This window comes from Juglans microcarpa x Juglans regia, chromosome 6S, assembly GCF_004785595.1.
Source record: "Juglans microcarpa x Juglans regia isolate MS1-56 chromosome 6S, Jm3101_v1.0, whole genome shotgun sequence".
NCBI classification, from domain to species: Eukaryota; Viridiplantae; Streptophyta; class Magnoliopsida; order Fagales; family Juglandaceae; genus Juglans; species Juglans microcarpa x Juglans regia.
In genome coordinates this window covers 18,335,598-18,347,640 of record NC_054605.1, presented here as the reverse complement: position 1 = coordinate 18,347,640, position 12,043 = coordinate 18,335,598, and the positions used below count along the sequence as shown (strand labels likewise).

The 12,043-nt window shown below is 29.5% G+C and overlaps 1 protein-coding gene across 2 annotated transcripts; it reads right to left on the bottom strand.

Annotated features, from left to right (window-relative positions):
- Positions 1-5,706: 5,706 nt before the first annotated feature.
- On the bottom strand, positions 5,707-7,745 carry LOC121237584 (5-amino-6-(5-phospho-D-ribitylamino)uracil phosphatase, chloroplastic). 2 transcript variants are annotated; one of them, XM_041134399.1, is made up of 2 exons: positions 7,594-7,745; positions 5,707-7,299 (listed from the first exon to the last, which is right to left on the bottom strand). In XM_041134399.1, exon 2 carries the CDS (start codon positions 7,055-7,057, stop codon positions 5,915-5,917), a length of 1,143 nt encoding a protein of 380 aa, XP_040990333.1. In that variant the 5' UTR covers positions 7,058-7,299; positions 7,594-7,745; the 3' UTR covers positions 5,707-5,914. The 2 variants fall into 2 exon arrangements, with proteins under 2 accessions (XP_040990333.1, XP_040990334.1); XM_041134400.1 differs by having other exon boundaries at positions 5,707-7,276.
- Between the last annotated feature and the right edge of the window lie 4,298 nt (positions 7,746-12,043).

Below are 12,043 nucleotides of genomic sequence, written 5' to 3'. Positions count from 1 at the left end.
TTTTTATATTTTAAAAATCGATTTGAACCGAATCGAACCGATATAAATATATTTTTTGATTTTGTATATTATATATAAAATATTTTTATATTGTATTATATATATTATAGATAAATTTCTAATTAATATAATATAAAATTTCAATTTTATTATTTATGTCTATTAATCTTATAACATAAAATTTAATATAACATGAAAATTTAATTTTATACATGAACATTAATATTAAGTTATAAATATAAACTTACTTTTGAGAAAAACAAATATTGATTAAAGGAATCATCTCTCAAGTTTCAACTTATGTAATATTACACAAAAATTAAAAGTTTCAATTTCAATAATGAATCGATCTAATACAAGTTCTTAAATTTCTAAAATTATTGTATATCGATTCGACTTTAAAATTTGTCAAAAGCCAGATAGTTCCACCCCTAGTTCCCAATTTACCATCTAGTCTAGATTTCTTTCCATGTGAACACTTATAGAACAAATGAGTTTATAACGGAGCAAGCAGCGAGTTGAGACTCCCATCTCAAGATCCGAGTGCAGCTCATTTTTTTTCTTTTTTCTTTTTTGACCAGTCGGATGTATGTTGGATCAGATCTGAATCACCCCTTTTATCTTCCCGAGAAAAAGTTTGGATCTTCCATCATTTTGCATGTGAACTTGATTTCATTCTAAAAAAGTTTGAATAGTACAATCTATTGGTATTGAATTAGTTAAATAATTTTTTATTTTTAAATTTAATAAATATCATTCATATTTATTTCATATTAAATTAATTAAATTATTTTCATCTAAACTATAAGTTACAATTAATCTATTATTCTTTTCATATATAAAAATAACTATAGCAAGTCTAAAAGTATTTTTTGAGATTATTATATTATAGATATGAGATTTTTATTCATATGAGATTTTATCATCTATATACATACGATATTATTATATTATAAATTATTATATTGTGAAAATAAAAATGAATATGATTATTAGAAGTTATTGAAAATTATAAAAATAAAATATAAATTAATTAAAAATATATAAATAATAAAAATTTATTATTATAGAGAATGTGATGACTAATCTAATGTAGACTTTAAGTTTTAAATAATTAGCTAAAAGTGAAAAAGCTACATATTAGTCAAAATTTGAAAAATATGATAGCCAATCCAATGCTAATGCTCTGCCCTAAATTTTAACTAAAAATGATAATCTCTATAATTTTACCCTAAATTTTACTCATTTTCAAAAAACTTCCTACATCTCATTTTCTATTTTATTAAAATAACATTATTCTATTATTTATTTATTACTTTTTTCTCTCACTTTCATTTACAAACTTAACTACTCAATATTTTTTCTTATATTTTGAACTATTACTCTAGTGAATATTTTAAACAAAAATTTAAATTATTTTTTTACGAGTACGATAATATTTTTAAAATTAATATTTTTATATTTTAGTAATTATTTCAATTATTCTTAAAATTATTATTTAAAACTATAATAAATATGAGTATGAGAGAAAGTGTATATGATTGAAATAATAATTTATTTTATTTATTTGAATAAAATATTGATAAAAGATGATTTATAGGATGAATAGTAATATTTATACTGGATAAATTATTGTTTACCCTCTAAATCAAAATAGATTTTTCAGCTTTTTCTTAAATTCTGTCCTATAATTTAAGGATTATAGTAAAGAATCATGCTACAGTCACTAGCTCTCGTTGGGAGCAATCATTAGTTATAAGATTTTTTTATATATATATATTTTAATACTTTTAAATATTTTTTTTTAAAAAAATTATAATATTATTAAAAAATATTTTTAAAATTAAAAAATCGAAGCGGTAGAATAGATCGGTAAGATTATTCTCACATTAAAATAGAACATGAGATGTGAATACTCTCACCCATAATCAAAGGGGCGATCTTGTAGTTTTTGGTCAATTGGTTATTTCGATGCAATCACTGCAGGTGCGCTGGAGAGGGTCATAGAAGGGCCTGGCGATGGTATGATTAACTTTTATACAATTTAATTACTTCATTTAATTACAGACCGCTTTTAATTTTAATCAAATCAACTTCTTTTTTTATTAATTTGTTAAAATGATATATTCAAATATTACGTCGATGAGTGTCACGTGTTTTAAAATATAAAAATAATATAAATAACAAAAAATTATTGTTACATCTAAATTATACAAAATAATCTCACAAAAATAATATAATTTTTTTCAAACATTTTTTTAAACCCCTTAAACATTTAAAAAAATAAAAAATCATTAAAAAAATATTAAAAAAGATTCATTAATTATTAAGTAAAAAATAAATAATTAATTAATTCGGTACAAATTTTCGGTGAGTATTTTATGATAATTTAACATTTTAAATACTAAAACAAAAATTATATTTTAACTTTATAATATTTCAATTTTTCTCTATCATTTTTCAAAATTCTATAAAATATCTTAACTTAAATTATTTTATTACTATTTACAAATTATGTCTTTATTATTAATAAATTTCTCATCTCATTCCTCTGTGTAACTAAATGAGGCCCAAGTTTGTTATTCTAATTTTTTATTTTTCCAATTTTCATTTTGGATTGTTGGGCCTTAGTTATGTCTGGGTAATGATGTGATATCAGATATTATGTGAATAATAGTAAAAAAATAATAATAAAATATTAAATAATAGTGAATAGTAATTAAAAAATTTGAGTATAGATTGGGGCCAAAATCCAAATGAATCCGGGTTTTAAATCCAAAATCAGGTTTAACCCAGTTTTTTTTTTTTTTTTTCGTTTGTTTGAATGCTTTCGACCTCCGGAGTTTTATGAACATTCGGATTTTTATATAGATGAAAGAAGGTGAGCTGATTCTGACTTTGAAAATTCCACTACCTTTAAAATTATTTAAAATTTATGGTCATTTAGTTTGGAAAGTAGAAATTGAAGGGTCTCTTGGGAATAAGAACCCAGGAGTCTTTTGTGCATTGAAGGGTTATTTAAATAAAATTAACTGCAAAATAACAAAATGTTTGTAAGAAATTACACAAAAATGTATATATTCAACATCCAATGCAAAACATTCAGAGAGAGGAAAAAAAAAAATAATGATTCTGGATTGTAAACCTGGTACTCGGACATGGTACACCTGGATTTTGCAATCCGAGTTCTAGACCGGGCCTGAAAAAAGGGGACCAGATGAACAGTCCCACTACAGAGATATGGATATCGTGTTTATAAACTTCCGGCATACTAGCCATCGGTGATGCCTGCTGTGACTGTCAAGACCACCATGGACATCCGTTTGCGCAAGATTTTATTATTCGAGACTTTGTTTCAGTTGAAACCAATACTCCTTTCAACATTGCACCAAATGTAGCCCTTGCTAGGATATCCCGATGGAAAGAGAATTCGGGATTAATTCATTTGTATTAGTTGAAGACATGGAAATTACATCAGCAACATAAAAAATGACTTGGTTCATAGCGGTTAGGGCATCGGAGGTGACCTTCCTTCGTCCCAAGAAACCATGTAACGCGGTGGCCATACCTTTTGCCATCCCATAACCATAGCCAAAAAAAACTTGCACCTTTGACGTAATTTCCTAGCAGAGTTCATACCAATATTTTTTTTTCTTTTTTTATTAGCACCGGGTGTTCAGGAACAACGTCCCGATTAATCTCAAAGGTGCACAAGCCCTTTGTAATGAGTTTTCCACAAGTGCACATCGGATAATTCAAGGAAAAAATCCTCCAGTCTAATGGTTCCTAATGATTGTTTGCACCTAAGGAAATTTGAACCTTAGACGTGGGAGGAGCATACCCTCAAGCCCAAGACCTTTACCACTTGAGCCAACTCTTAGGAATTTCATACCAGGAAAATGATAAGATTACTACCCTCCTACTACTCATTTACTATTCATTTTATATTTGATTTTTTTTTAATTTTTAATTTTATTTAATGGTTAAAAAAGTGATTATTAATAAAATTATATATTTTTTTAATTTTTTCTTAATGGTTAAGGATATTAAAAAAATACTTAAAAGAAAATAATAAAAAATTAAAAAACTTGAAATGAACTATGAGTAGTAAATAGATAGTAACCCTATCACTATCCTTCATACCAATAGTAATGTTGGGTTTTTTAGAAATTAGACCCTTATTAAAATGCCTGGCTCCTATGAGCTCTGCATTACACATGGAGGAATCGAACTTGTATCCTACCTCACAGGTTCCATTCCACTTCCACGGAAGCTTTGTAGGCATACCATGGTCCTTGAAACTATCACTCTCCCTCCAGTCCACACTGCGGAGTCGAACGATTACATTTTCGCCGTAATTCATAGCAGGACATAGGCCAGTGGAAGGACTGAGGGAGAGGAACTTAGGTGTACGAAGTGTGAAACTTCTATCCTCAGAAGCTGGCAATGAACCCTAGTGATTCTTTCAAAGCCTTTCAGTTCATGTGCAGAAACTTGCAAAAACCACTAAAAGCACGATCACAAGTATATATGAGCAACAGAGACGATGATTTTGATCATCGAAGGGCAACTCCTCTCAACTAACAATGGCAAATCTTGCAGCACTTACTGGCAAAATGTCAATAATTTTTTTTATTTTTAAATATCTAATCAGAATATCGCTGTACCAGAGGCATACATGAAAAACAGTTACAACTAAACTAGCTTTAGCATCACACTCAATAACTATTTCTTGGATTATAGATCATACTACTTGTGTCCCAAACCAGAAACTGAGCCGTTGGATAAGCTCATACTTTGTGTAACAAAATTGATCAAATGGGCTAATTTGATATTAGATAATCATAAGTAAACCTCAGATGCTGTGAGAGAGAAGCTGAAATGAAATGAAGACATGGAAGACCATGATAAAATGTTGATAATGTTCTTCAGAGAATAAACACAGCCAAGACCATAAATTCGGGAAAACCAAGAATATTGTGAGCCTGTGAAACTACGATGGAAAACTTTTCACCTATACCTTAGAGATGTCTTACTGTGAAATCTACCAAGATTGGTTGCCTACTTACCTAGTAAAGTCCTTTTTTTGTCTTTTTATATGCAGTAAAGTCTCTAGTATTGTATCACAATTTTCTTCTGAAAATAAATGAAATAGATGTTTTTTTTTTTTTTTTTAATATGTTGGGGAACCTCTCCAAAGTAAGGCCCTTCAGACCCACCTCTGCAGAGTAAATCCCAGTCCCGTGCACCACACCCTCAGAAGTTTCCCTACACAGAACTGGTTAAATCGCTGACTTTTCACTAGAGGTGTGACTCCAAAAGATTGTTTGCACCCATGAGGTGTTGAACCTTGGACCTTCAAGGGAGTGATACCCCAAGACCAAAACCTTCACCACTTGGGCCAACCCCTTGGGATTTAGGCCCTACTGAATTTAAAGCTGCCTATATAAGATTTTCGGACAATGTAGACCCCATATGAACATTTAACGGTTTCTCTCTCTTTGCATAAAACTATTCAATTCAGTCAAAAAATTGGAGAGGACCTCGATTGAAAGAGATGATAACACATGCTTTCTAGGAGGAAATGAGCAGCCATCCTGAAGGTCTAATTATAGACACGCGAAATATATGGAGAACTACTCAGGAGTCAATCACCCAATTATAGATGGTTCAACCATTCTACAAGTTACATAGCAATCGAAGAGATACAACACCAAATAAATGTGGGAATGTTTGGATATATATTGTACAGAAAATACATACATGACAACATTACGATAGCCCAATGCAGACCACGTACCTTTTATCTTTTATCAATTCTTTTTTTCTTTTTTTCCCCTACTTATACACAACGTTATAGGAGTGCTATCATCAAGAATCAGATGAAGAACAGAGAACTGTACATTTTATTAGGTTACCAGAAACTATCATCAACTGCTGCCAAGGTTGATGAGCGGGTGTCATCTTCTTCTTCCTCCAGCTCAAGCTCCGGCTCTCCAGACCCAAATTCAGCAGATTCAATATCTGCTAGATTCTTCAAATCAACCACTGAAAGCTCATCTAAGTGCCTCACCACCAAGTCAGCAGCCCCAAGCTCGTAGACAGGATGCTTGCTAGCAACAGCAACACACTTCATCTTCGCATCATGGGCAGCCTCTACTGTCTGATTTGAGTTGCCAAACACAATGCATCGCTCGGGAATAAATTGAAGAAGCTGTGCTGCATACATATACATCTCTGGATCAGGCTTCCCTCTGTGAACATCCTCTGCCGCTACAATCACATTAAAGTAACCTTCTATACCAATTGTTCCTATTGCAGTCTCAAGAGTTTTTCTTGGGCGAGTAGAAACCAATGCCATAGGTATCTTGTAATGCATCAAGATATTCACAAACTCTTTTGACCCAGCTCTTAGTCTATAAATTCCTCCTTGTAAAGCTTGGTAAATTTCTTCTTTCCTAGCAGCCATTCTTCTCAACTGTGCTGGGTCTCTTGACCAGCACAGAACTTCAGATATTGCCTGCTCATTCTTCATCCCTTCTATTCTTCTAAGAATGAAGGCTGGGGGAGGAGATTTTCCTTCTTCTTGAGAAAGAGCAAGCCAGGCTTGCTTCTCAAGATCAGGATTATCTTCAATTAGAACTCCTTCCCATTCAAATATGGCACCTAACCAACCACAACCCATCCTTTCTTGTCTAAGCAAGGGATTCTGTAGTGAACGGTTGTCGGCTTTATTCTCGGGTGGCCACAAACCAGGTTTCCTATCGAAGGCAGTATCAATCTCATAATTCCAATCCTTAGGAATTCTATCTTCTTGATATGAAGATGCCTCTTTCGTCAGCTCCATTGCTAGGGCCTTAGTTGATGAAATTGCCAACGGATCAGCTTTCAATCTCGGCAAAGTAGGTGAAGCAACAATCCTTCTACCATGAAATTCAACAACCCGAAACCGACAGTTATCCGCAGATCTCCGTTTGCACGATACATCCTTGGAAAAAGTACCTCGACAGAACGGCCGATACCCAAGAAAAGATGTAGTGGCAATTGAATCGACCATTTTAATGAAGGAACAACAGCTCAAATTACTCAATCCACTCAGAATTTAAGAAAAATCACCGTATCACACACTTCTAAGCTCTTTGTGGATTGAACGGAATAAGAATCAGGCTTGACCAACTATACACCTTTAGAACCTATACACCCAACTGGGATTCAACAATAAAGCCCGACCTTCTCCAACAGACGATCAATTCACACATGAAGATGCGACAACCTCCTAATCAGTAGAAGATACCCCATCTTTGTGGGAAAAAAAAGGATGAAGCACAAATCAGACTACCCCAAACAAAAATCCCAACTTTATGGTAACAAAACCACCACAAACATTCCCTTCAAGTAAAACTAAGCATAAAAGACCAAAGCCATCAATCCAAAACCCTCAATTAACACCAAAATAGTTATTAAAATCCAATTTTCAGACAATAACCTTATTTCCTCTAAATATACGCAACTATAAAGTTATGATTATATATCATTCTTCATATACAACGAATAAAAAAGAAAACAGTCTAGAAAAACCTGAAAATAACTGACCGCTGATAAAGAGTTTGAACTTTGAAGGCAAAGATGTCAGAGACGGAAACTCAGAGAGAGATGGACTGATCGAGGAGAATTGGATGAATCTGACAATCCGTATCTCTCTCTACGAAGAAAGTGTCTCTCTTTTTTCTGTGGTTTATAATTTCTACAGAGGAGGCTTGGAGAGGGATAGACCGGTCCTGTCGGTGAAGGCAACCGGTTAGATGGACACGTGCCATTGTGTCTACCCTTTTGGGTGACTAGCAAGTAATGTTAGTATCTTTTCGGGGTTATAGTGCTTTGCCCAGGATTTAGTTGATTATTCACGGTGCGGCCATTATTCTGTACCGAGGAAAATCCCTCTGGCTTGGAAAAATGATTCCTGGATTCGGATTCATTTTGATTGACCAAAATGATGCCTCGTTGCCAGAGATAATTATTGAGCATTTATGTAACGTGGATGGCTTTTGCTCTATTTTTTGTTTATCCGAATATTTATTGGTATTAAAATATTTTATCTAAATATTAATTTTTAATAATATGACTTAAAACATGTATATTTTAATAATTAGTCTGTAATGAAGGGTGGGGCGTGCCATTAATTTGTTTTATGAATATAATGAGGGTAGGGTAAGTGTTGTCTCATGTGGGGTTTGAACAGTAAAATGAGATGAGATAATTATAGATAAAAATAGAATATTGAATCAAATATTTTTTTAATATTATTATTATTTAAAAATTTTAAAAAAGTTAAATTATTTATTATATTTTATGTAAGAATTTATAAAAATTATAATGATAAGATGAGATAGATTGAGATGATTTTAGTATCCTAACTAAGCTTACTTACTAAGTTATTATATTTTCAAGTCGGTGTGTAGAGTATATCATTTATAATATTTAAATAAGAATAATAATTATTGATTTATAAAATTTAAAATTTATATTTTAAATCAAATTATATTATATAAGTATTTTATCAAGTGTCGAGTTTTTATATTCTCAACTCTGTATGTAAAACAAAAATATATATAAATAATTTAATTCTAATTGAAATTGAACACAATATGTGTAGCAAAAGCGTGTGATTCTCTAAAATTCATCTACTTGACAAACAACCCACAACGTCTCCCATTAGACCATATTATTTTAGTCACAAAATTAAATAAAAGTAAACTTACAAATTGATATGGTTTGATAGTATGTCAGATTTTAAAATTATTTGTGTTGTAAAATAAATCTAATGGATCACATTAAATCATATCAGTTTGTAAATTTATTTTTTATAATCTCTTTATATCTGTAGTACTTTTAATTTTTATTTTTATTGAGATTTTTTATATCCCCTTAGGACCTTTGGTATTACTAATAAATAATAATAGTTGTTGGATAAAATATTAAATTTTTTGAATAAATTGAAAAGAAAATAACGAATGCAGATATTAGAAACAGTTCAATTAACCAATAATTTCACTATGGTCACCTCTATGATAAGGCATGAATCGATAATAATTGTTTTGTACACGGAACAGTTGTTGGATGTCATAATAAATAAATAAAATGTGCCTAAATTCAATATATTGAAATAAGATTAAAGTTGGTAATTTTATACTCTGACTCAATAATACTTTAATACGCAATTGCTAAAGGAAAAAGCTATGCACATAGAAGATTTCTACCGAAATCCTCTATCGAATTATTTATTTATTTTTTTACTTAATGATTAAGTAAATATTTTTAAATAAATATGTAATTTTTTATTTTTAAAAAATATCTAAATAGCTTTAAAAAATGGTGAAAGAAAAATGTAAAAAAAAAATGAAGAAGAAGAAGAAGGAGGAGGAGGAGGAAAGAGTTTAGTGTACGGTAGAGGAATTTTCTGTGGACGTAGCAACGTCTATTGCTAAAAGAGGCGTGTCTTGTTTAACATGGTAGACGTGTGAGTCAAATTTAGAGAGAAAAAACAAAAAATAGCAATTTTAAACGTGGTCCTCTCCTTGACTGTGAAGCAAGCTACTTTTTCACCATTTTTTTCTTCTTTTTATTGTTCTATCAAAAGACTAAGGACATGTTTGGATAATAAAATAATACTAGAATTTTATAAATAGTAGTAAAATTATTTGAGTTAAGATATTTTTTTTTAAAATTTGAAAAATAAGAGAGAAAAAAATTGAAGAAAAAAATTATAAAGTTATAATATTTTTTTAGTATTATTTTTGTTTTGAAATTTGAAAAAATTGTATTATTTTTTGTGTTTTGGTTGAAAGTTTGAAAAGACTGTAATAATTAAGTAATGATTATATGAAAAAAATTTAAAAATTTAAAATTAAAAAATATTTTGTATTTAAATAATATTTGAGAATGAATTTATAAAAAGTTTTTAGATAAGATGATCTAAATGTCCAAACATGGCCTTAATAAGCTACGAAATCTATGTATTTTTTTCATTATTTTGTTATAATTGAATTAATTTTCTCCAAACAACACAACCGACATTATTATTGATTCAAAAATAATTTAGTTACAAAAAGATCACGTACAATAAATCTAATAATTAAAATACTTTCACATGATATATTAAATTTATATTATTATAAAATAAATTTTATAATCTAACGTATTCGTCTTTTGTAGGTTTACATATTTGATAAATATTATAGGATTGATTTCACATATCTATTTCTATTTTCTTTAAATTTGTTATTCCTCAGTCGGCAGCATTTATAAATATAGTCAAATTAACTCGGAGACGTGTCAAATCAGAAGTGGTTAATTTCTTTACGTTATTTTAAAAAAATCTTGGTCCAAGTTAGTTCGCGTTGGAACACAGAAAAAATTTATTCATAAATTTCACACATTACACACTATTCTTTTTATTATTATTTTTTTAATTTTATTTTCTTATTAAATATATAATATATAGATGAGAAATTCAATTATTTTAAGAATAATAAAACTAAAAAAAATTAAAAAATAAAATAAATTATTGTATGTGGTGTATGATTTATGAATAACAAAGCTTGGAACAAATATGTGGTCCAAAACATGGACAACTGGCACCGAAGACGCTGGAAGATATGATTACAACCTAAAGTGGACCCGCCCACACAGAATCGTGGAGACCCTTCTATTCTCCACGCGTACCAGTCTCCAATGAGATCCAAGCCCCAATCTAACTAAATTTAGTAAGATCCAGTTTTAGCCACGTCACTAATTCCATGTGTGTACAAATTCCATCCACATTGTTTCACCGTCCTTGTATTCACAAAAATACAAAAATATAAACTTTTGATGAAGCTTCTGGAAAGTCAAAATGCCCACCATAATTGAATGGTTTTAAGAGTCGTTGGTCTAAACTCAATGATTTAGAGCGAAAAAAAAAATCTAAAATACATAAAGAGTCTCTTCATTTCAAATAAAATAGATGATATATTAATATCTATTTAATATAGTGTAAAATATAAGATTTTTAATATTTAACATAAAATGACCAAATATCTTATATTTAAAACTAAATAAATATCATTCATTTCTGTCAAAATGAAAATAATCATCCCTCATCAAAAATAATCTTCCAATATTTATTCATGAATTTTGTTATACATCATCTACTATTCACTCCCACATTTTATAACTTTTTTTATATTTTTTTTATAAGATATGGAGTGTGTGCAGTGAATAGTAATTGATAAGAATAATTATTTATTATTTGTTTATTTTCTAATGTTAAACGCCAAAAAAATAAAAAATAAAAAATATGAAAAGATCCCATATTCCAACACTCAAATTACGCTTGAGGTTTTGGTAAGCATTAAGCCTCAAACTTGGTGGGCGGCACCGGCGAGGTCTTGTAGCAAAAATTTGTCCCATTTTTTATTGAAGTAATAATATACACATAATATATTGTATAATATATTACATAATAATATTGTAAAATAAGAATATTTTTATAAAATTATGTTACTTTTATAAGATGTTTTATAAAATATTCCTCATTTAAAATATAATTATATAAAATATTATACGTAAATCATTTTCCTTTTTACTTGCCTCTTTCAAGTTTGTCAGCTTGTAAGTTTTGTTCTGTTTTTTATTTGGGTCAGTATTTTGCAAGATGGACCTCAGACAAGCACCCTATCATCCCCCAGCATCGAGTGTCCAAAGCCCAAAGGCCCGAGGCAACTGAAAGCCCATAATTGATTGACAGTATGAGCATTGAGCAATAAAAATAGACTTTTAGACCTTGTTTATTTTTACAGTTTATTTCATTTCAATTTATCTCATTTAATTATTATAAATTTTTATATAAAATAAATAAATAATTCAAATTTTTAAAATTTTAAAAATAAAAATAATATTAAAAATAATATTATAATAATATTTTATTTAACTTTTAACTTTAATTTCAACTCTATTTCATCATCAAACGTGACCTTAAAGTCATTATTTGATGGTCGAATCCTAA

What these genes read in the sequence shown, in the direction of transcription:
- LOC121237584 (XM_041134399.1), bottom strand. Translation starts at nt 7,057, where the DNA reads ATGGTCGATTCAATTGCCACTACATCTTTTCTTGGGTATCGGCCGTTC.